This window comes from Epinephelus fuscoguttatus, linkage group LG15 (genome assembly GCF_011397635.1).
Source record: "Epinephelus fuscoguttatus linkage group LG15, E.fuscoguttatus.final_Chr_v1".
In the NCBI taxonomy this organism is placed as follows: domain Eukaryota; kingdom Metazoa; phylum Chordata; class Actinopteri; order Perciformes; family Serranidae; genus Epinephelus; species Epinephelus fuscoguttatus.
In genome coordinates, this window is record NC_064766.1 from 37,628,873 (window position 1) to 37,654,477 (window position 25,605).

Sequence of the window (25,605 nt, forward strand, 5' to 3'; positions counted from 1 at the left end):
AAATGGATGATTTTAAGGAGCAACTAAAGCACAGAGTGGACATTATATTTCTGTTTTTTTTTATCCCACAGTGAATTGGGGGGATTTTAACTGTAGGATCAAGAGATGACACTACCCACAAAGCATATATTTCTCACTGTTTAGGTTCAGTGTTTAGTGTCTTCAACCCTGTATTCACGACAAAACATGGAGTTCATGTGTATTATGATCCACTAAAATAAAGGGAACAAAACAGTATATTCTCATTAAAACAAAGTTTATTTTTTCTACCACAATATAATTGATCATTCTATACAGAATAAGAGAAAACAGTGTTGTGAAATTCACATTTAAAGCTGAGGCAGGCAGTGTTATCTGGCGTCACTGGGCAAATTCCCAGAATAACCTTTGAGCATGTTGTAATTAAGGTGGTCTGAAAGAAAACAAGACTTGTGTACATTCTGTTGGCTCTGGCCATTTTCAGGAAGAGCGTGTTCTACAAATGCAAACATGCATGTGTTCTTTCGGTGAAACCCTGATTCAGTGCCGTAGAATCCCAAAGAAAAATAGCTGCAATTCAAGCAGGCCAATAACTGTCTGAACTGTAGAGCAACACCATAAAAGGAAGACAGAGTCTGAGGAGAGTCTGACAACAAGCAAGATAAAACACGTCAATATCGGTGAAGCACGGAGAGAAAATGCTAAGCATAGTCAGAGGCATTAGACCGCAGCTAATTCAAGTTCATGTTTACGTGGCTAGTAGTGATGCGCGGGTCAACCCACATCCTGAGGGTCGGGTAGGTTTGGGTGAGCTTACTAGAAAATATCATGAATTTTGGGCAGGCAAGTCAAATTACAACTTAAAGAAACACTGAATGCAATAATCCACCTTCCACCTTCTCTTCCTTACCTCTGTCTCACTCTCAAACACACACACATGCAAGCAGCTTTATTATCAACACTGCTGTGCTCAGTCTGTCTCTGTCCTTGTCTCAGTCCTGACCACTGTGCTACTATAATGCATGTAGTTGATAGTTTGAGGTCAAGTTTGGCTTGTTGATTAACGTATGTGTTTGCAGGTCGGGTGGGTGTGAGTGTAAAAAAAACCTTGACCCCTACAGTGTGTCCTCGGGCTCTGTCCCTGCCGCTACAGACCACCTCGCTGGGAGGAGCGCAGGTAGCAGCCTTTGAGACAGACCCCAAGTCAGCGGCTGCAGCAACTAGAACCCAGCCAGCACCAGGGAACCACACTGCTCCGACTCACCGACTCCGTTGCTGCTATCATGCAGGTTAGACCCAGGGCTAAATTTGAGTTACTACAGCAGCTTGAGTTCCCGTATATAGCGGGTGCAGATCTGGTGGAAGGGGCTTAGGACAGAGAGGGGAGAGCTGCAGGACGAGCGTATATTTTCAAATTCTGCTGGTTTTTGCCGTTTCCAGAAAACTGCATACCTCAGCTTTAAGTTTAATACAGTACAGTAGTGTAGTTTGTTCATCATCACAGGCTGATCCTGCTGGTCCACTTATAAATTTACATACATACATTTTGGAGTTTGTTGTAAAACTAGGCAGAGCTGGTAGATTTACATTACATGTTTTACATAATTTATCTGTTGAGGTAAACCTTTCCTATGAATTCATTTAAAAAGACATTTCATTACTCAGTGTAGATGTACAGTAAACACGCTTTAGTGTGTTCATTTCTTCCCCTCGGCTCTTTGCCTGCGGATCAGATCAGAGTAAAGTCCTCCTTTGCTCAGCAGTTCCAAGTGAGTCCCAGCCTTAAAAAGACAAGAGGAAGCTGTTAGATATAATTAAAACTTATTCTACACACTCAGCACATTGAGATGGAAGCGACCAATATATATGTATAAATTACTGAACATGGAATCAAGCAAATTCTCTTTAGTGCCTCGTTAAATTAACAGGAGATAAGAGCACCTCCATTTCTCTGACTACTCTGCTACCTCACCTCTACGATGCGACCATTGCTCATGACACAGATGAGGTCAGCCCCTTGAATGGTGCTCAGCCGGTGGGCGATGATAAGCACAGTGCGACCACGTGTGGCCCTGTCCAGAGCCTCCTGCACCACCCGCTCTGATTCTGCATCCAAGGCGCTGGTGGCCTCGTCCAGCACCAGGATGCAGGGGTTCTTGATCAAGGCGCGGGCGATAGCAATACGCTGTTTCTGGCCACCTGACAATGTCACACCTCTCTCACCTGGGTTCAAAAATCTAGAGTTTAGTATTTAAACAGCACACATATGATAATATTTGTAAATGCCTGAAGGAGTGCACTCACCAACCACAGTGTTATAGCCGTCTGGGAAACCTATGATGAAGCCGTGAGCATTGGATTGCTTGGCTGCATTAATGACCTCAGCATCTGTGGCCTCGGGCTTCCCAAAGCGGATGTTGTCCATGATCGATGATCCGAACAAAACTGGCTCCTGCAAAGATACAGGGTGAAAGATAAAGCCGTGTATAATTAACAGTTTTATTAATCTGACTTATTAATTAAAATCTGGGATGCATTAATGATTAACAGTCTTTACCTGATTGATAAATCCAATGACTTGTCCCCTGAGCCAGGACAGATCAAGTGTTCGGATGTCAAGTCCGTCCAGCATGACTACACCGCTAGTTGGGTCGTAGAAACGCTCCAACAAGGACGCCACGGTGGACTTTCCTAAAATGGATTACTCATTTACAGTCTCACACTGTTTACATCTCACACATCTACACTCAGAATCATTAATGAGGAAATTACCTCCTCCAGATTCTCCAACAAGGGCGACAGTTTTAGAAGGAGGCAGCGTCAAGCTGAACTTCGTCAAGATCTGATGGCCAGGTCTTGTTGGATAGCTTTAAATATACACAAAAATAAATCAAAAGATAGTAAGCTCTGATAGTTATGTTTAGTTAATATCTAGAATTGTCTTGAAATCTACTTGAATTAATTCGAGGCTCCAACCTGAATGAAATGTTCATAAAGTCCACTCTTCCTGTCAGTGAATGGTACGGGATGCGTCCTCCTCCAGACAGAGGAATGCTAGGCACCAACGCTAGGTATTCAAAAACCCGGGCCCCGGAGCTTAATCCTCTCACCATCTGTTGCAAAAGTTAGAGACTGACAGTTTGATTTCTCACTTAATAGTATTTCAAATGTTAACAAATGCATACATAACACATGCTCTACATCCATATAACTTTTACGCACCTGTCCAAATAGGATAGAGATACTGGCCAATGACCTGAGCATTAAGAGAACAGGAGTTACACCTTAACATCAGCTACAGTTAAACTGATTCATTTGGTATGGTAATGGTAAGAAAGAGGAATCACTGTGAAGCAGGTTGTGTCTTTTACCTCTGAACAGTCTGAGAAGCAACCAGGAAAGACATGAGGTCTCCAGGGGACATTTCATTGCTAGAAATTAAAGTCCCTCCGGCAAAAATAGTTCCTAGGACAATGCCTGTTTTGAAAGCACACACCACAAAAACATTACTTTACTGGATATCGTCAGATACAGTACTGATCTGCTTAATGCTGTGTTTATCAGTGAACATAGCTGAAATACACTCACAGTTCAGGGCGACGTTTGACAGTCCTTGGAAAACTGCAATTCCAGCACCGAGATTTTCATTCATGTCACATGATTTGTCAACCTCATATGCATATAACCTAGAAAAAAGACATTAACATATTATCTGTGACATACAGTATACTGTGTCTCTATAAGTACTATGGCTATGAGTATTATAAAATATACTCTCACTTACTAGGGCTGGGTGTCAGTACTCAATACCTTTAAGATTTCAAGCGAAATAACCCAGTACCAAGTTGCTAGATCTAGATAAGAAACTCTAATTGTGTGGTTTTGTGTTCAAAAGTATGGCTATACTACACACTTCTGGCCTCTGGCATTATATGCAACTGAATGCTTCCATTCACATGATGGGCATCAAATGACGAAAAAAATTGAATCAAATAAGGTACTCTATTGGTATATGTGTCACTTTTCGGGTATTGGTACTGGTATCGTAATTTTTTTAAACGATACCCAGCCCTGTCACTTACTGGAGTTCCCGTTCCTCCATTGCAAAAGCTTTCACTGTCCGCACATTGCCAAGCGCCTCATCTGCCACTCCTGTTGCTTTTGCCACCTTAAAATTAAACAGACAAAGTTAAGGCACACAGCAAATTTAACTTTTAAACTGCAAAATAATAGCAGCTTTATTGCATCTCAAATTGTACATGCTATAAATACAGACACCGTGTCACCGTGTAATGACATACTTAAGCTTTGTGGCAGCACGGCAAAGATTGATATTGATTTTCTTCAGCAATCTGAAGGGAAAAACCTTCTGTCACTCTGACTGGTGCTTCTTTGGAGTGTCAGTGACATTTCTCACAATACAAGCACTGACATAGTCACATCTTTCTGTTTGTACGTCGGCCCGCAAAATAATGAGAATTAGAGTCGGAGCCAGGAAGAGTTGTAAAGAAACTTGGCATCTTGTGGGCAGAAGTGAGATCAGATCTATATTGTGTTAGGCAGGAGAAGGTGCACTATGTCTGACACATTTGTAAAGGTCTGTTCTCCTTGCTTATATCTACGGCTTTTTGAATTTTGGCTGCTCTGATATTGCAGCCTCTTGTGACATGGTAATGAAACTCTGTGTACAAGACATTGTTCAGTCTAAAGATTCTAAGTAACATTATAAAATGATTTGGTATCACCTGTTCTTGAGCCAAACGGGATAGTTTGCGGAGGAAAGAGCCGATCAGAGCCCCAGCTCCCACCAGACAGGGGAGAACAACCACAGTCAAGCCTGTGAGTTTGGGAGAGATGACATAGAGAGAGACGAAACACCCAACTGTCTGTGTAATACTCCGCAGACCCTGCAAATATGCGAAAAGAGCCACAAATAGGAATTAGAGGGCTCAAACTAAAATATACTTATTACCTGACAACACATATGTAGCACTTTATACCTGAGAGATGACCAGTTTAAAGGAGGACTTGAACTCCTGTATGTCCGCAGTCAAACGGTTCACAAGCTGCCCAGTTTTATTGGCATCAAAGAACGCCACGTCTTGCCTGAGACAAAACAATAACACAGACTATGTCAATACACTTGTAGACCAGTGGTTCCCAACTGGTGGGTCGGGGTCCAAAAGTGGGTTGCAGATCCTATCTAAATGGACCTTGAGTGACACTGAAACGTGTCAAGTTTGTAAACAACACAATCTATTTTTAAGTACAGTGAATTTCTGGCTCCGAGCTTTTACTTTGAAGTGCTGTTTCCTGCTGTAGAACAACTGACAAACGGACAGCTGCTTCACAGAGACAACAAACTAGCTCGACAACATGGCCAAACGCAAGCATGATGCTGAATGTATTAAACTGTGCGGACCTTGATCTAATGACTATGGAGAAATCTGGACCCTGGGGCTGCACCAGTTGGGAACCACTGTTGCAGACAACCAATAATATTAACCGAGATTGAAAAGAGATGACCACTGCTTTTAATGAATCTTTGTTTTTTTTGCTCATACATCAGGGAATATGTACCTCAGTAAGGATGCAAAAAGAGTCTTCCTCATATCTGCTGCCACTCTCTCTCCCACCCTTGAAAGCAGGATGATGTAGCCACTCGTTAGCAGGCCCTGCACAAAGAGGGGTGATTAATGACCAGTGCAACACGCCATTTTCCAGAAAACAGCTGTGACAATTTCTTGCACATTTTTTTTCCAAAATGAAAGCGAGTATAAGAGAACAAGCAGACGTGTGAGGGTAATAAGCATCATAGCTGTAAGAAAAATGAAAGAATAAGACCTGAAAGCCATCACTAAACAGGTAGAATTACTGCAAGAAAATGGCACACTTAACAATGTTATCCAATACAGCAACATACTAACAACAGCCTCGACAGTGATGGTCTTTTTCTCTGAATTAGTTTCAATAATTAAAGCATAATAAGCTTCATAAAAACGGTAGTTATCTCAGAGCTGTTGTCTTGGATTGCATGATATTGTGCAGGTGTTGTTTTTATTGCATCCACCATCCATTTTCATTTAATTAACAGAGAAATAAATGTCCAGTTATTATCCCCGATGCTACAATTAAATATGTTAAAAAGGCGCAATTAAGAGTCTTTGTGGAAATTAAACATCTGGCCAGACAATCATAGTTATATCAGAAGTATATACTTATTTGACAGCAGGAAAACATGGCAGAATATGACGTAACGTACCACTGCACATGCTCACTGCTGCTTTATCACTATTATAACACACTGCCATGTGCTGGCACACAGTCCACCACAGGCTGATTGTACTTGACTCTTGGCATAGTGAGTTGTGCAACTGCTTAGAGCTTTGACAGGTTTCTCGCGCACTTACCTGGATGCCATAAAGTCCAAGTAATTTCAGCGCAGGACGTCTTATCTCCTGGAAATAATTCCCAGTCTGTTCTCTCAGGTGACGTGCAACCACATTCACCAGATCCCCAAGCATCAAGGGGATTTGAATATTCAAAATAGCGGCACCAAACGCAAGCTGAAAAGAAAATTACTCAGTTTAGTTGATCAGCATATGACATACTCTATCTTGGAAAATGACAGTACATTCAAGCTCACCACAACAGCGCCAATGAGAGCAAACAGCTGAGGTTTGACAAATTCCCACAGGATATGCCATTTGAACTCAGGCACGGAGTTTTTGGCTCCAGCTTCCACCGGGATGTTGTTATTCACATCTGCCTCGCAGTGAGCCACATGGCAGAACAGCCGAGCAGACACAGTGAGCACTGCTGGTCCCAGCATAAACTTCAGGGCCACTCCTGGGGGTCTGGATGTTCGGGTGGTGGAGTGGCGGACAGCTCTCTGGGTGAGGCTCCAAACACGACTGACAGCATTTCCAGGCTGCTGTGAGGAGCTGTGTGCTGGCGATCGTGGGGATGTATACCACCTGGATATGATCAAGAATCAGGCATTCAGTAACATATCATGAAAGTACTACAGGGCTATTGTAGCAAAGGTACTATAAAACTTCAAGTTCCAAATAAACACCCAGTCCCTTTTACTAGCCTGGTATGGCGACACATTTCGACAAATAAACGCTTGTCTCAATTAGATGCCTGGTCTGGTTGCCAAGCAGTTCATTGGATGTATAAAGCAGGCTGTTGGCTACCTCAAATTATGTGTCCATTCCTCGATTACCCTGCAAGTTATTCATATTCCTTCAGATCAAAAGAATCAAACCGGTTTGTCATAAAAATTAATCTGGCTGTGTGCTGGGTGCCGTAATCCTCGAGTGCTGTAACTCTCTCTTTCTCTGATGAGGTTTGTCAGAGCTTGATCAAATTAGTGATTCATAACATATATAATATCTGATACTACAGGTAATATTCATACAGGTTTAAATAAACAATTTGATAGTGTTTTGCTGAGCAACAGTTTTGTGTGACAGGAATTAAAGGCCTGTCCCATATAGACGTCTTTCCCGAATATAAGCCTGTTGAGTTTTATGGTATATATTTTAAGGCTATAAGAGATTTAGATTGATCTGCAACTTGCCACTGAATAATCAGATGATTATTTTCTCAATTATTAATAATAAATGAATCAGTCAAGTCTCCACCTTATATTGCAATTGCAGAGGAGACACTGACAGTGACCAATAATTTAAACATACATACAGTACAGGCCAAAAGTTTGGACACACCTTCTCATTCAATGCGTTTTCTTTATTTTCATGACTATTTACATTGTAGATTCTCACTGAAGGCATCAAAACTATGAATGAACACATGTGGAGTTATGTACTTAACAAAAAAAGGTGAAATAACTGAAAACATGTTTTATATTCTAGTTTCTTCAAAATAGCCACCCTTTGCTCTGATTACTGCTTTGCACACTCTTGGCATTCTCTCCATGAGCTTCAAGAGGTAGTCACCTGAAATGGTTTTCCAACAGTCTTGAAGGAGTTCCCAGAGGTGTTTAGCACTTGTTGGCCCCTTTGCCTTCACTCTGCGGTCCAGCTCACCCCAAACCATCTCGATTGGGTTCAGGTCCGGTGACTGTGGAGGCCAGGTCATCTGCCGCACTCCATCACTCTCCTTCTTGGTCAAATAGCCCTTACACAGCCTGGAGGTGTGTTTGGGGTCATTGTCCTGTTGAAAAATAAATGATCGTCCAACTAAACGCAAACCGGATGGGATGGCATGTCGCTGCAGGATGCTGTGGTAGCCATGCTGGTTCAGTGTGCCTTCAATTTTGAATAAATCCCCAACAGTGTCACCAGCAAAACACCCCCACACCATCACACCTCCTCCTCCATGCTTCACAGTGGGAACCAGGCATGTGGAATCCATCCGTTCACCTTTTCTGCGTCTCACAAAGACACGGCGGTTGGAACCAAAGATCTCAAATTTGGACTCATCAGACCAAAGCACAGATTTCCACTGGTCTAATGTCCATTCCTTGTGTTTCTTGGCCCAAACAAATCTCTTCTGCTTGTTGCCTCTCCTTAGCAGTGGTTTCCTAACAGCTATTTGACCATGAAGGCCTGATTCGCGCAGTCTCCTCTTAACAGTTGTTCTAGAGATGGGTCTGCTGCTAGAACTCTGTGTGGCATTCATCTGGTCTCTGATCTGAGCTGCTGTTAACTTGCGATTTCTGAGGCTGGTGACTCGGATGAACTTATCCTCAGAAGCAGAGGTGACTCTTGGTCTTCCTTTCCTGGGTCGGTCCTCATGTGTGCCAGTTTCCTTGTAGCGCTTGATGGTTTTTGCGACTCCACTTGGGGACACATTTAAAGTTTTTGCAATTTTCCGGACTGACTGACCTTCATTTCTTAAAGTAATGATGGCCACTTGTTTTTCTTTAGTTAGCTGATTGGTTCTTGCCATAATATGAATTTTAACAGTTGTCCAATAGGGCTGTCGGCTGTGTATTAACCTGACTTCTGCACAACACAACTGATGGTCCCAACCCCATTGATAAAGCAAGAAATTCCACTAATTAACCCTGATAAGGCACACCTGTGAAGTGGAAACCATTTCAGGTGACTACCTCTTGAAGCTCATGGAGAGAATGCCAAGAGTGTGCAAAGCAGTAATCAGAGCAAAGGGTGGCTATTTTGAAGAAACTAGAATATAAAACATGTTTTCAGTTATTTCACCTTTTTTTGTTAAGTACATAACTCCACATGTGTTCATTCATAGTTTTGATGCCTTCAGTGAGAATCTACAATGTAAATAGTCATGAAAATAAAGAAAACGCATTGAATGAGAAGGTGTGTCCAAACTTTTGGCCTGTACTGTATGCACATCACTATTGCGAGTATGTCCTCAAATTGCTTATTTAGTTATTAAATTCAAAATACTGTAAAACAAAGAAAAAGCTAATCCTCATATATGAGAAGCTGGAGCAGGCTGATGTTGCCACTGATTCTTTAACAATAAACTGATTAAAATTCACTATTATTCTGTCAGTTGTACACTCTGGACCTAAAGAACATGATTCAATTTATTTCTATTAATTTATCTATTTTTTACAGTTAAAAATAAAAGATAAATGAAATATGAAAATCCTGTTTGATACATTTCTTTGTCCTGATAACAAACTCAAACACACACATGCACCCCACTGTACCTATCTATACTTAAACACCAGTGGATCCAGCTATGTCACCTGGAAAATCAAAGCAGGCTTAGCTTTGTCAGTGTTGATTAACTAACACATGGCTTTTATAGCAGCTACAGGTCAGCTGTCAGTAGCTACTGTACACCAGGCACCGGTCAGTTTAGCCTACCGTGAAAGTTTCCATATGTCTGCTGTTTTATTGCATCGCGCCGGAGCCGTGATGCTGGCTCTGCAGCAGAGTAACTGAAACATGCTTTATGCTTGTTTCAGTGATGAGAAGCTGGTTAGGCGAAAATAATCGTTAAGCTGTGCAGTAATCCACAGGCACCATGCAGGCTGCCATGTTGCCAGTGACCCAGAGTGCATTTCTCTGCCTACAGATGACCTCGTTTTACTGTGAGTGTTAGTTTGTGACGACAGAGTGACAACAAGCAACAAGCTGACACATTTAAAGCGACTTGCGCAACGTTGTTGAACAGCGACGCGACATGAATTTGATTTTATTTGGGTAAACGAGGGAAAACTACAATTCAAACCCGGAAGTGACGGTGGAGTCAAGCGGAAGTACCGTCAATGACGTTTTGTTGACATTTGTTTGTGAAAGACAAAAACAGTGGACACGCACTGGCTGGTGTATTTTTGGAAACCAGCTAACGGACCTCGCGACACACTGAAGACTACTATATCGTGATATAAACACAGCTGTGTGTGTTGACCGAGCTGTGGTTGAGATTTGACCGTTGGGCACAGACGGCAGGAGATGTAACAGCAGCAGATGGACGGACCAAGTCGGGAACAAAACAAACCGTTTCACCCGGACTACATGAGTGGCTGAATCATTCACAGGCTAACCAGCACCTGAGACTTGAGTCAGGTTGTAACTGTAAACGACGCTGACTAACATTCACCAGTCAATCTAATAGTCGTGTATTTAACTCATAACTGCCACCCAGTATTTTTCGTGTTACAATGCTAGTGTAGTGTTACACGAGCGTTGTCCGCCAGACGAGCAAGTTAGCAAGCTAATGCTAGCTGAAGCTAACGTTACCCTCGTTTGAGCTGCTTGAGTTGCTGAGCAGCTAGCCACAGAATGTAGCTGAGGTTACCACACCGCAGCCGTTTCGTACAGAGCGTTAGGACAAGTAGCTCGTCAGTCGGGAGTGACCTCGAGAATGTGAAGCACAATGGCCAACTTTGAAGCTTACCAGGAGTATCAGAGAATTGAGGACTTTGAGGAGGACTCGCCACCAGGGGAGGAGGATTTACTGGTGCATGTGCCCGAAGGCCTGAAAGGTAAACATGTCATTACGACTTCAGTATAAATCATCTTTAATAGAACAAGTGCACATTGAGAGCACTGCACTTCATGAATGTAGTCTGAAAATAAGATGAAGCAAAGTGCTAATGCTGTCATTTATTTTACAGACTCATGGCACCATATCAAGAACCTGGATAACTTCTTCAAAAGGATATCCTTTTAAACCACACTTAGATAGCAGGTCTTTGAAAGTGCACTGTCATTGCATATGTCACTGGCGTCATGTCATGCTGACCTCAGACTTGTAAAGATGCTCATCAGTAGTCATATTTAGAGTCTGCTGAGTCTCACAGTGTTTACTTCATAACTGCCATGTGCTTGTGTGGTTACAACAGGGATCAATAGGAAAGTTTTGAGGCACCCTTGAGTTTGTTGTCCTGAAGATTATCTGTGCTTAATCCAGGTTTTTACTATATAAACTCAGATTTTCCTTAACCAGCCTGTCCACATCTATCATTTCCATCAAAAGAATGGCTTTGCATGTATGATGTTGTCCGAGTTCTTTGAACTTGTGTAAGTATGAAGTAGCACAAAACACTGAGTTCCTAGGAAACATCATGATATGCAGTGGTATGTGTGTAATCAAAAGCAATAGCTTGGGTGTGCAGGTCTAACAGGATGCTTGTTGTGACTAAGACCTCGTGGTGACTTTTTATGTTGTTATGACAGTTAAGTGTGCCTCGGGCCTCAGCGTGAACAAGTTGAGCCAGATGATTTCAAAAGCAGCTGTACTTGGAAGCTCATGTGAAGCAATTTCCCTGCACTAAACACCAACATTTTGACTATTGCCTTGTTGTTGTTGTTTAGTATTTCAGCAGTATAACATAATCACATCACCATGCCAGCTTGTCAACATATTGTTTATTTCCTGTTCTGTCGCCTAAGATATTTTTTTGCCACCACCAGTAGGCCTTCTCTATTACTGGGTCCTGGTCTGGTGTTACTCTGGTTCTTACCGCAGTTGGTTTATTAATACAGGGCCCCTTGAACCATTAGCTGGAGAAAATCTATCCACATAACGACAGCCCAAAACAAACCCCAGTCTTTCAACATATGTATTAAAATAATTGCAATTGACCTGTCTTATCTGCTGTATTATTTATTAATCACTTCTCAGTGTATGCAGAGCACACTGTCTGTGTTTTGATGGTTAGAAATTAAATATAGTCGCTTATCTCAGTGCTGTTTATTAATCTGTTTTGTCACTGTAATTACTTTTGATGTTGTTGTTTTTTACTGTCATGCAGAACAATGCCTAATCTTTTTTTCTTTCTTTTTTTAATCTCATCATAACAGTCAGTTTTTGTTTGTTGTCACATTCACGACGTTCCTTGTCAACTGTGTGGAGTATGATGTCCTGTTTGCCAACCGAGCAGTCAACCACACCGGGCCGGGCCAGAACCCACTGGACAGGAACAAGGTCACTCTTCCAGATGCCATCCTCCCTAGTGAGCAGTGTACTCAGAGGTAATCGTGTTTAATACGGTGTTATGGAGAGCTTCAGAGTGTGAAAGCGTATTTTCTTTCCTTCAGGGGTAAAATTAGTGGAAAAGTCCAGGTGAATTGATAGAAAAGGCCGCACAGTCACATAAAGAGACGTGCTCATCCTCTCGTTCCAGCCAGTTTGATTAGATGCTTTGTTCTGAAGTGGGCATGGTCTTGGATATTATTAGAGCCCTTTTAGAGACAGGCCTTCAGGGGGATTTAATTTGTCTGGCTTAATACAGTTGTAATCAGACTTTCAGACTTAATTTCTTATTGGATTGTGTCCGATGTGGCTTCAGACTGCAAGATACAGTCACATTCACGAAGAAGGAATATGGAACAGTTGTTTATTTAGCTGTTCCCTGTGGGTTTCTTGATTTACCCCAGCAAACTATGAGAACCCTGTTGTATTTGTAATGGTAGGCAATGCCTCTTTAAGCTCCTTAACTGTAAGCAATAGCAGAAACAATCTTTTTACATCAATGCCTTTCAGCTATCGGCCGACCTGAGTATCCTGTGCTTGTTTTCATTCTTAAACTGTTGTTCCGAAAGAAGAAACTGTAACACACATCCAAAATAAGACAATGTGACCCAGATGTTAAGCACAAGGTTTCAAGGAATACTTCACCCACAAAATTACCATTTCAAATCAGTTAGTCATGCTGTGTTAATACAAATTTGTGAAGAAGACTTTATTTGTCTTGCATGCCTCTACAGGAAATGGGATACAATTGATTTATTGAGGGGTTGGGAATCACTTGAACAACAGCAAAACTGTAACATAGCATCCATGTACAAGCTCTCACAGAACGTGTGCAGTGTTTTCCAAGTCTCATTTATACAGGTGTACGCTTAGTGCTTCTTGAACACATGGATCTCACACAAAAAAAAAACATAGTATAGGCATCTGGCTTTAAAGAGAGTGTAGATGAGTTTTACTTTTAGTTCAGTTTTAAATGCTATACATGTGTTTGGAAAGCACTGAGCATATGACTGGATAAATGAGACTTGGATCGTACTGCACGAGTTGTGTGAGAGTTTGTAAACTGATGCTTGATATAATTTTGCCACGTGGTCCCCAGTCAATCAGTCAACAAAGTTTTCTTCACACATTCAAGGTAACCTGGCGTTACTAACTGATATACAGATGGTCATTTTGTGGATGAAGTGTTTCTTTAACCAGACTGATCTCTTATTTTTATGTTTGATTTTAAGTAACTCCCTTTCTATGAAATGTTTTGCTGTTTATTTGAATCTGAGATCAGCAGCTTCCAGTTGCCGCATTCCAGCAACTGATAGTTACTTCAAGGAGGGTATTTGTGTACTGTGTTTAGTTTAGCTTTAGGAAACACTGCGATGTAATTGATAGCTTTGGTGAGGTAAAACTGTCCAGCAGAGATACAGCAAGCTGACAGCCAGATGACGCCTCACTAGCTGGCTGAAAGGGACAGGACCCCCACCACCCTTGTGTTGTCATATTTTTTTCCCCAAGATGTAGCCCTACCCCTGCTTGTTTTCTCCAGCCTGTCTGATAGACCTGTCATGGATCTGTTCTGATTCTGACTGTGGCTCAGTCGTCATTTATATCAAAGTCAGTGACGTAAAACTGTCCAGAGTTCTAATTTGGGAACTGCTTGTTCCTCAGTTTGGATCCTCTGTGTCCTCGTCACAACTTCTCTAATTTCCCTTTTAAAGCAAGATGATTGTCCCGAAAACATTCTCATATTTTGTTTGTTACATTTAAAAGTGACCCAGTATGAAATGATATAGAATGATGTGAATAATATTGGCTAATGAATGCTTATGAATATGCTTAAATGATGCCAACTGTGCTGCATGTTTTGACATTTAATACTCGGAAAATTCCTTAATTTTAGAATGAAGTAAGCAGGCTGAGTCTCTCACAACATGTAATACATTACAACATACAACATTGCTCACTTTCTCATCTGTTCATCATGTTATAAGTTAAATGCAGAAAAAAGTGTCACTTTACAATGTCATTAGAGGACAGGGGTGTCATATGGGTGCCCCAGTGCCCACTGTAGATGTTATTCTGAATCTCAGATGTCAAACTAGCCTCGACCTTAACCACTTTGTCAGGATATTAATAGTTTTTTTTTAATGATATCTCTCCATCCTTTTCTAAATATTGTGTGAGCATTGTTGCTTTCTGTAAAGGTCCTGACATGTGTGAGCACATTTATATCTGAATGACAAAAATCAATCACTCTATGGGATATATAAACCCAGCCATGTCTGAAAAGAGCTTTTTTTAAATTCAGGATCCAGGAGAACAGTTGGATTATATTCCTTCTCATCATGGCGGCCATCTTCTGGATCTATCGACTTGTTAAAGTATTTTGCAATGTTCTGAGCTACTGGGAGATCAGGCAGTTCTACATCAAAGCACTGAAGATCAGAATGGTGAGTGCTCCACCTGCAGACCTACATGCTACATCAAAAAAATCACCCAAATCAAACTGTGACAGATGTCTTGTGCTTGTGGTTTTAAAAACATGAGGATAACCATACCTAAAACGATGAGTTGTGTTGTCATGCTTTGTCCCTGTAGTGTAGCATTAGTCAGCTAATTTTTACTTCTTGCCTACTTGTCCCAGGATGAACTATGCAACTTCACATGGCAGGAAGTCCAGGACCGGCTCATCAGCCTGCAGCGAGAACAGCAAATGTGCATACACAAGAAAGAGCTGACAGAACTTGACATCTATCACCGCATCCTGCGTTTCAAGAACTACATGGTGGCCATGATAAACAAATCACTGCTGCCAGTGCAGCTGCAGCTCCCCCTGCTGGGCAATGTGGTGTTTCTCACCCAGGGCCTCAAGTACAACTTTGAGCTCATCCTCTTCTGGGGTCCTGGCTCTCTGTTTCAGAATAAGTGGAACCTGCATCCCAAGTACAAGCGGAGTGGAAACCGCCTGGAGCTCGCACAGCAGCTCAGTAGAGTCATCCTGCTGATGGGTTTGGCCAATTTGCTGCTCTGTCCCTTCATTCTGGTGTGGCAGGTGCTGTACGCTTTCTTCAGCTATACCGAAGTGATCCGCAGAGAACCCGGAAGCCTCGGTGCACGGCGCTGGTCCCTGTATGGGCGTTTGTACCTGCGCCACTTCAACGAGCTGGACCATGAGCTGCATGGACGTTTAGGCCGCGGCTACAAACCCACTTCCAAATACATGAACTCCTTTACATCACCAGTGCTGACTGTGCTTGCGAAGAACTTCGCTTTCTTCTCAGGCTCAATTCTGGCGGTGCTCATTGCGCTGACGGTCTATGATGAGGATGTTCTGACAGTGCAGCACATTCTGACCGCAATCACTGTGCTGGGAGTGGTTATTACCATCGCCAGGTGAGTTTTTAGAGCTAGGTTTTTTCCTGTGACCATCACTAACAGCAGGTGTTGAAATTAAGGAAGCTGTCTGTACTTTGTAATTGTTGAGCTTGCAGTTTATATCACATACAGACAACTGTTTATGATTGTTTTTATGTTTTTTTTTTTAATTGAATTTGAGTATGTCAATCATTTCATAGAAGCTTTTTTCAGGTTGTGAGGGCAGTTAATCATAAAGGAAACCATAGACATTCTGAATATCACTCATTTATGAATTTGGGGAGATTTTTAATGGGCTCTCTTTGTCTCACAATCAGTCATAGGTTTTCAGTCAAAAACAAAACTATCCTGTTTCCTAGTTCACAGTGGTACTGTTGAAAAGTGTACATACTTTTACCTGTCCTACACCAGGTCCTTCATCCCAGATGAGCATATGGTGTGGTGTCCAGAACAGCTGCTGCAGTGCATGCTGGCGCACATTCACTACATGCCAGACCACTGGAGGGGCAATGCTAACAAGAGCGAGACCCGTGACGAGGTGGCGCAGCTGTTCCAGTACAAAGCGGTGAGGGATGGAGAAGCTCAGTGGACAGGAACACATTTGTCATAGTCTGAACTAAAGTTATGGATGAGTTTGGTTGTGATTGATGATGGGTTTGTTTAGGTAGGACCTGATCAGTGATAAGACTTTGTCAGGCTGAATACAGTCTAATACAACAATCACTGGATTTATTTTATTTATATGTACATGTTTTGGTACTGACATGCATTTGATTTTGTGTAAAATATGACCACTTTTAAAATTTGCTGATATCTAATGAGTGTCTTCTCTGTCCAAATCAGGTGTTCATCTTGGAGGAGTTGCTCAGTCCTATCGTCACACCCTTTATTCTCATCTTCCACCTGAGGAATAAGTCTCTAGAGATCATTGACTTCTTCAGGAACTTTACGGTGGAGGTGGTTGGAGTCGGAGACATTTGTTCCTTTGCGCAAATGGACATCAGACGCCATGGAAACCCAACAGTAAGATGTGTTCCTTCTGTAACACAGGGCTCAGGCCAGTTGTGTGACTGTCAATAAGCAAAACTCTAATTGAATATTTAATGTTGTTTCTTGAATAGATCTATAATGGCTTTGAATGTTTTGGGTTTTTTTTTGTTCGCAGTGGATGTCAGAGGGCCAGACGGAGGCCTCCATATACCAACAAGCTGAAAATGGCAAGACGGAGTTGTCTCTGATGCATTTCACCATTAAGAACCCACACTGGCAGCCGCCTCAGGAGAGCTCAGTGTTTATCAGCCATCTGAAGGAAAAGGTGCAGCATGATGCACAGGGTGGCCCCTCCACCCAGTTGCTGCTCTCCGAGGCTCCTCTCTGCACCTCTCTGCAGTCCAATGAGTCTGGCGCTGGGGTGAGAAAACCTTAGGATTACACAGATACCATGTACCACACATGAACTAAAAGATATAAGCAATGCTGACCAAATGGCAATGTTCGTACATGTTGGAAGCTGCATTCAGACAGTCAGACGATGTGAGAAACATTAATGCATTTTAAAAACAGTGTAAATATTAATTGACAGAGGATATTTAAATAATTCCAGAATAGATTTCTCTGCACAAACTATTGTAATGTAATCTTATTTACCTAGTGGCTCTGTATTGACGTATGTTGTTGTTTCCAGACTGATAACCTGTTGGCCAGTGTCTTGGCTCATCCGATTCTAACTGCGTCCGGACTACAAGGGCGAGACCGTCGCTTCATTCCAACGAGCACAGCTGCTTCTGCCGCTGCCAGTGTCCTGGCCTCTCTGTCCACCTCCCAGCTCCCACATGTCAACCGTGGCCGCTCACAAAGCCTCCTGCACTCATCCGTCCACCCCGAGAGCACCATGTACCGCAGCGATCGCACCGTCATTGACAGGTTTTTATCACACGTTACATTTGCTACTGCATTATTTACGCACTGGTGATAGAATAGTGTTTGGTGAAATTTGATGAATAAATGCAAATGCTCGTTATCAGCTTTGGTTGATGTGTTTTGTTTTTCAGCATGTCCATCAGTGACTCACACATCCGGAGCAATGCACTGCACTCAGAGTTTGCCTCGGCAGAGATGAGTCTCCATGCCATCTACTTGCATGAGGTAACTTCCTGACGATGAACAAAGGCCTCCTGGTTGCCTGATATCTGACAAAATTGTCAACTCATTATACTCCGTTTCCATCTTCAGTCTGACACTGCGTCCACTCCAATGGATTTCCATGGGGAGGCGGATTTGATTTAACCTGTCACTAGAAACCAACATATCTGCTTTAATCTAATGTCATTTAAGTCCACACTGATGCGTAGCGATGCCAACATACTTGTATTGATGGGGTTTTAAGAGTGGAGCGGAGCGAAGTAAGATAAATTACGATAATGGGCAATATTAAGAAGACATGTCGATTTCGAACAGCCTCACTAGCAGCATTTATCTTGTCTATGGCTCTCGCTATTGTTGCTATTACTCTTCATTGGTTCGCACCCCTCGACAACAGCTTGACAACAGCGTCTGTCCTGCCCGTGGCACTGATTGGTTGTATTTCATTTCAACCAAGAAACTGCTATTTCATGTCACGATGCCAGACTAATCAGTCAACTTGGTGGAGTGGGCAGACTCAAAGGTCTGCACCCAGGCGAGCCCTCAGGCCCTACAGTTGGAATTAATATACGCACCATCCTTTTCTCTGTTTATGCCTGGAGTTCAAAGTGATTCTCCTCAAAATGTGTCTTTTGATCAGCGACCAGCTTCAGCTCATGTCAGTTACAAAGGATTCCAGTGATGACCAGGTTTTATTGTTTAAAAAAAAGTCCTCTTTTAGGTCTACAGACTTTGATACTGCAAAGACAGATTTCAGGTGGGGTAACACTTTGCAGTATCCCCTGTTGACCACTTGTCTAGAGCTTTATTCTGCTGCACACTGACAGCTGCTTTTCCCCCCAGCTCCACCAGCAGAGCTCCCACCCACAGAGAAGTTCGGGGCACTGGCAGAACCCGGTGCCAATGAGAGATCTGCACACAAACACTGGTAAATGATCTTGTTTTTGAGGAAAATATACAGCAGTGTAGTTGAAAAGCAAGTGGTTCCCGACAGTGAGCAGTTCTGTTTGTCAGGTTTGAGTGAGGATTTCATAACGTTTTTTATATGAACATTGAATCTAATGACTGTGTGTAACGAGAGAAAGATAAAGCTTGTAGTGCTGAAATCATGGTCACGACCTAAATCTGTAGCACTTAATTACACACTCCAGTCAGAGCAGCAGATACAACCTGAGCAGAGATTTAAAGCACCAAACATTGTTATGAGTCATATAATTATGTCTGCTTTAATATTTGTCAAATTTACATTCGACTGCAGCGGCACACAATGGTTACATCACTGCAAATATGAAGCTCATTGAGACTTAGTACAAGTCTTTCCAAATAGATTTTCCCACCATAGTAAAATTAATGGAGACCAATAGCTGCCACAGAGGTGAAAAAACATTATAAAAAAGCAAAGTATACGTATATAGTTTGTAGTATATGGGCTAAAACATGCTATTGATATGATTATTCTTTTTGTTCACAAAATGATGCATAACATGGTGTATTAAGAGTGTGTACACAGGCATGGACCAATATGTCATCAGCCAGGTGACCAGCCTTTAAAAGCTGTAACACAATTTACGGCCTATGCTGGGTGGCATGCTGATCATTTTCTAACAGAGTGCTGCAGGAAATGGCTCTGAAAACGCAGACATGAGTTAGCATTTTAGCGCGTCAGTTTCCCTCGCCTTGAAGTCAGTGGGTTTTAAGTTAGATGCCCTAAATAAGGTCTGTGGTGAACACAAGCCTAAGAGAGTTTTGTTCTACGACATAAAAGACGTAAATATTCCACTTGTGAATTTTGAAGCTTTTAGCTGTCGTAGAAAAGATGGTTGCTAACAAGTGGCTAAATGACACCACAGAACGTCATCGCGGCAGACACGGCTTTACAGCATCGTTTTGGTGGCGACAGTAAGTCATGCGAGCCAGGTGTTGCTTGTTTATAACCTGTTCATGAGCTTTTCACTCCTAGCGATAGCTTTTACGCTTAAAAAATTGTGTGTGTTTTTTTTTTTTTAATGATATACTGTATGTTTTTTATTTCTTCTAGACTATAATTGTAAGGCAGCAATACTTGTCCAAAAAACATTTCACATCGCGTATCGTATCGTAGATTATCCTGCTGAACAAAATGTGTAAGTGTTATTAACTTTGTTTGCTACAGAGCCTATTCTCTGCAATGATCCAGAATCCAACAAACAGTTGCCACTGGCTTTTTGTCAAGGGAGACAGGGTAACGCTAACTTCTGGGTCAGCATACAAAAAAAACCACGTCACCCCTGCAGCACTCTATCCATAAAAGTAAATTAATAGACACTGGGATTATGTATTTGTGTGTGTGCTGCCTTTTTATCTTTGAGTGTTGAACATTGGAAGTTTATGAACTTTGGTTTAGTGCCACAAACAATTATTGGGAAGGTTCATCTTCTCAAAGACCTACTTTGAATGTAAATAAAGTGCATTTAAAAAAGCCTCAAAATAGCCATGGGACAGTCCCCTGGGCCCCTAACTGAGGTCCAGGCTAATTATTTATATATTAATCATTAATGTTATTATTATTGTTATTAACTGGTCCATAGCCCCCTGTCATTTTACAAAACTGCCCCGGGCAAAGCGAGTTTAGTATCCCTGCTTTAACGTGTTAAATCAGGCGTGACCTGATTGAAACGTTGAAAACAAATCATTTCCCTTGTGTTAACTTGATTATGCCTGAGCGAGACTCTGACTTCGTATCAACACTCTTGACAGGTTTCCAGGCACACAGTGGCCTCAGTTCCAGCATTACCATGCCAGCCCCTGTCCACCTCGGTGGCTGGCGGGAGGAGGAGGAGGAGAACGCAGATGATCAGGAGATTAACAGTGGATCTACTCCAAAACAGGGCACTGGGAGTAGTTTTTGAAGTGCCTTATGTCATAAGGTATATGCTCTCTTTTAAACTCTGTAATAAGACACATGTCTATGACCTATGCTTTGTGGTTCTGTATCCTGTGTGTCTGTCGAACCTAACAACAATGGCCTTTTATCCTGCGAGGGATACATCGCCATGATAATTTCTCCTCTCTTTTTTTTTATAGTGTTTACATTTTACTTTCTTCTATGAACATTGTGGCCTTAGATGATCTTCACGGAGAATTTAGCATGGACCTTTAAAACATCATTCAGCGTTTGTTGTAGGAGGGGCTCATTGAATAACCACTGTCTCTGCGCTGCCACGCCTCATCCTGTCACATCAGGCAGACTATGGCATCAGGGAAACCATACGTCTTCCGTCCGATCCATCATGATTTTGTCATAAAGTTGTACAGACAAACTGTGTGTAAAGTGACAGAGAGAAAATCGAGTGTATTCATAGGATCACTGTGTGCAAAGGTGCACAAAAAGCTCATCGTGACTTCTGCTGAGCCCGTGCATGCACACCTTGCGTTTTTTTGCATCACAAAGATTTACAGTGTGAGTCTGATTGAAGTTTCTCACCGAGTGGCGTCTTGATCTGTGCTACAAAGACAGCAAACTGTATCGTAGCTGCCTGAACAATTTATCACCTGACAAAAGATAATTCAGTACTTCAAGTTGTGCTGTTTGACCCTGGTGATGTGTAAATACACTTTAGCGTCTTACTTACCTTTAGAAGTCCTCATTTTTACTACCAGAGCTAATCCTTGAAAAAAGATACCAAGTATTGATCTGACAAAGAGCTGGCTGTACAGGAGCCGTTCTACTACACCATGTGTACCTGGCAAAACACCTCTTCAAACCAGACGTACACATGCTGCGATGCTGCTGTCTGTGTTTTGTGGTCAAAATATGGATTTTACTCAGTATTAATGTTTCCTCAGCTGATGTATCAGGACACTATTCCTTTTAAACAGGACTGAAATCACAGGCCTCAAATACACTTGGTGTTAAAATCCCAATGCAGATACAAGATGTGTTTTAAGTCTATTTAAGCTGGACACACAGTCAGCTTTATGCCTTAACACCCATATAACAACATGCATTTAAATCCAAGTTTTCCGTATTACCTCAGTGGTGGTGAAGAAAAACTAATCCTCCAATCAATACCTCTGCAATGTAATTACTCTTGTGTAAATATATATATATATATATATATATATATATATATATAGTACATGTGGGATTCTTTGCAGCGTGCAGATACATCTTTTAACTGCATTTTGATTTTAATGGCAGGTGTAACTGGAATCTGTTTCATATTCACATTTCTTGCCCAGCACATGTTTTAAGTCAAGCATGGATGTCCCAGAAATCATGGGGAGGATTTTTTTTTTTTAGGACGAAACAGGGTGGTATTGCTTTTACAAATCTTAGTTGTGCATATTAGCATTTTGTTTGCGCCCTTTTTTGCAAAAGGCTCACATTAAAAATGGAACTTAATCATAAGGGCTGGTTTCAGAGAAGAGATGTTGCCTCTGCAGCTTTGAAGAGTTTAGGACAAGCAGTTCCTCTCAGTGTTGGCTCACTACGAGCACGAAGAGAAAAAAGCCTTTCCACAATCTTTAGGTTTATTTATTCCCCATAACCCCCAGATATTTAATTGATATATGTGTATTATTTATAAATCTTGTTAATAAAAGAAACGGCATGATCCCCCCCAATTAAAAGTAGCTTTTTAATTTAAAAAAAATTAATTTATAAATTCTGATTTTTATCATTGCAAAGATAACATGGCCAGTAGCTGCATGATTCTGAATGTGATTGACACTTAAAATAAACTGGGAGAAAGTCTGCTTGTTGATGCAGCGCGCAAATATCTCCACCCTTTTTTTTTTAAATTGCATTTTTCGTAGATCACAGTAATATAGATGTCATCAACCACAACTGCAAGACTTCAGAGGTACACGTGTGTCTTTGCCCTCTCGTGTTTAGGAACTATAACACTTTGTTTGTGAGTGTGTCTGTGGAAGGAATGCATTTCGACACCTGCGTAATTATGCTAGCAGGAACTCTGAATTTTGCACTGACAGAAAATAAACTTTTTTTTTTAAACGTGTATATATATACAATACTTGCATCAGTTACATTTTAGAAAGGGCAGGTCTCAAAGGGACACTGAGTCAGTCTCCATCCTGAGTGACCTCTCCTCGTTGTTTGTATATAAGCAAAGCATCAGCACGTATTGTATCGTCATTGTCCACAGCAGACCCACCTGGAAACACTGTGGCCAATCACATAAGGTCGTTCTTACCTCGGGTCATTAAAGGTTCGCCCTGTAGGGGACGATGTGTGTCTCTGTCACATTGTTAAATATGCTTACGTGGATGTTGTGGTCACTGTCCGTTTGTGTGGTGAGTTAATGTCATAGAGACACTGGAGCTCAGCTTTGTGCACAGAGTTGATTTCTTTTGACCGTCTCCACATTTACACCTCGCTGTTATGTTTGTCGTTTTATTTTAAGGAGTGCCTTAGTATTAAGGATTAGTAATTGCTCTTTATAGAAGCCATTTCATGTAAACTGTTTGATTTACTTTCACAGATTTAGCAGCACATACTGCGTACAGTATTTTCTTTTGGCAGGTCATTGTGTATAGCATCAAGTATGTAGTGAAGTTGTGGATGTGGCTCGTAAGATGAGTTGTAAACTGATCTTGAGATCTCGTGTCAGTCTGACAGCACACTTCTTTTTATCATGGTGTCTAAATTTGCACTGTCCTCAATATCCTAAAGAAGCAGGAGTATGCCTTGTAATTGCCGGTGTCATCACGGCCAACCTTCTCATCTTACCATGGTTTCCTACCCACTATACACCAGTCTAACAATCACACTGACTGGGACAAGGTGCTAAGTTTTCATCGTGAAATGAAATGAAATGACATTTTTAGTTTATTTTTGTTTGTTGTTGTTTTGTTTTTTGTTTTTGTTTTTTTTTTGTTACATAGGTTTGTCTGTTTTGTTCTGTAAATTAAGAAACACTAGCTGAAAAATGAAACATGCCAAAAGAACTTGTTTTCGGCACAGCTTTACAAATACATGTGTTGTTTTTTCTGTGAGTGCGTAGAGAGGCAAATAAATCTTATTTTGAGTGTATTTAATCATTTCATGTGTGGTTGATTATGCGCTGTTTATTTGAAATAAAAATGTATTTAAATTTTCATTCCATTTGTTTTATATTGCTGTTGCTAGTTTGCAATTTCAGCTTGTGAGACTACAGTGTGAAACCTTTGGACATATCTGACACTGATATATTGGTACTGGTGCTTTTGTCCTTCTGAACTGAAGAGGAAGCTGTTTATATCACAACATGGGTTGCTGATAGGTTTATTTAGCATGGCTCAATGATGAAGTAGAGCCTGACAAACTAAATCCGGGATGTCCTCAAATGTCAACTGTACATAGATAGAGACAGCTCCACCTCTGTACAATGACTAAATAAACCAAAGGAAACTTAAAGGAATACTTCAGCCCTAAAATGGTCATTTGTTTGTCAGTAACTCAACCAGTGTTAGTAGTGAGACTGCATTTAAAAACAGCAGAACTATATCAAGACTTCGGGTTACAAACTAACACACTATGCAGTATAATCCAAATTTCGTTTTTCCAGTTATATGATCAGCACTTCTAGCCTGGAAATCCCGACTCAAATCTAGAAAGATTTGGCCCTCACTGATACACCCCGGCACTAACTGAGGCATATTAAATGCCGCCGCACGCAATTGGATAGCACGATAGCCAATCAGAGCAAAAAACAGGGTGACATATTCATTGCAGTAAACCCCATTGGTTTGCCGACCAGTGGGGCTAACTGATATATTATGCTTTTGCCGTATCCCGTTGGCAAAAAGGCAAAAATGTCCTTCCTGGAAGCGAAGGCTTCCAGGGCAGTCTTCTGTTCCTCTCAAGGAAAAAGAGAAGTGTAGTTGGCTTAGTGTTTCTTCCAAAGCTGAATTGAATGGACGCGATCCTTCAGCAGCTGCCATCTTGGCTGTTTACTTTTTGACTCCTACAGCGCAGCGTTGTCGTCATCATGTTACGCCCGCCCAGAGCCTGCCTCTGTCAGATAGACTGATCTGATTGGTCCGAAGGCGATTGAGCGGGCTCTGCTCGTCGGGGTCAGATCCCCGTACAGAGCAAATCCAGACTCCATCTACAGAAACAGTCATTTTACCTCGCTGAACATGGGCGCTGCCTCGATTGATAGTCTGTGCTATTGTGTGACTTATCTGAATCTGAGTAACCCGTTTAAAACAGTGGTTCCCAACTGGTGGGTCACAGGTCCATTCTGAATGGCTGACTCACAAGCATATCAAGTTTGAAAAAAACACACTTTATTTTTAAGTTCAATGAAGTTTTGGCACAAAGCTTTTATTTTGAAGCGCTGTTTCCTGCTGTAGAATGAGTGACTAACCAACGGCTACTTGACAGAGACGGCAAACTAGCTCGATGACATGGCAAAACACAAGTATGACGTCGAATGAATTAAAATGTGTGGATCTTGAACTAATGACTAAGGAGAAATCTGGACCCTGTGGCTGGACCAGTTGGGAACCACTGTTTTAAAAGAACAGTCACACAATAACACTAACTGAGGCAGTGGTAGAGCAGTAGCTCCTGTGTTCAGGGAGGTAAAATTATCGTTTTTGTCAATGGAGTCTGGCGCTGTAGACAGAATTGATAATCATTTGTAGTTCAGTTCCCTGCTGAAAAGCTGCGTCTGTTTTGCAAGTACT

General features: G+C 41.6%; 2 protein-coding genes across 3 annotated transcripts; one reads left to right on the forward strand and one right to left on the reverse strand.

The window, feature by feature from the left end:
- Positions 1–275: 275 nt before the first annotated feature.
- Positions 276–10,050, reverse strand: abcb8 (ATP-binding cassette, sub-family B (MDR/TAP), member 8). The gene is made up of 16 exons (XM_049597624.1): positions 9,804–10,050; positions 6,626–6,956; positions 6,390–6,545; positions 5,560–5,654; positions 4,980–5,085; positions 4,725–4,886; positions 4,062–4,147; positions 3,568–3,665; positions 3,351–3,456; positions 3,202–3,235; positions 2,956–3,092; positions 2,752–2,846; positions 2,537–2,670; positions 2,284–2,431; positions 1,952–2,202; positions 276–1,760 (listed from the first exon to the last, which is right to left on the reverse strand). The coding sequence occupies exons 1-16, from the start codon at positions 9,884–9,886 to the stop codon at positions 1,677–1,679; spliced, it is 2,106 nt and encodes a 701-aa protein (XP_049453581.1). The 5' UTR covers positions 9,887–10,050; the 3' UTR covers positions 276–1,676.
- A 178-nt stretch (positions 10,051–10,228) lies between these two features.
- On the forward strand, positions 10,229–24,032 carry atg9b (autophagy related 9B). 2 transcript variants are annotated; one of them, XM_049597622.1, is made up of 14 exons: positions 10,229–10,927; positions 11,060–11,103; positions 11,401–11,465; positions 12,249–12,419; positions 14,723–14,864; positions 15,059–15,807; positions 16,201–16,354; positions 16,633–16,812; positions 16,955–17,200; positions 17,474–17,712; positions 17,841–17,934; positions 18,775–18,859; positions 20,668–20,837; positions 20,995–24,032. In XM_049597622.1, the coding sequence occupies exons 1-13, from the start codon at positions 10,819–10,821 to the stop codon at positions 20,817–20,819; spliced, it is 2,430 nt and encodes an 809-aa protein (XP_049453579.1). In that variant the 5' UTR covers positions 10,229–10,818; the 3' UTR covers positions 20,820–20,837; positions 20,995–24,032. The 2 variants fall into 2 exon arrangements, with proteins under 2 accessions (XP_049453579.1, XP_049453578.1); XM_049597621.1 differs by having other exon boundaries at positions 20,668–24,032.
- Positions 24,033–25,605: the final 1,573 nt, after the last annotated feature.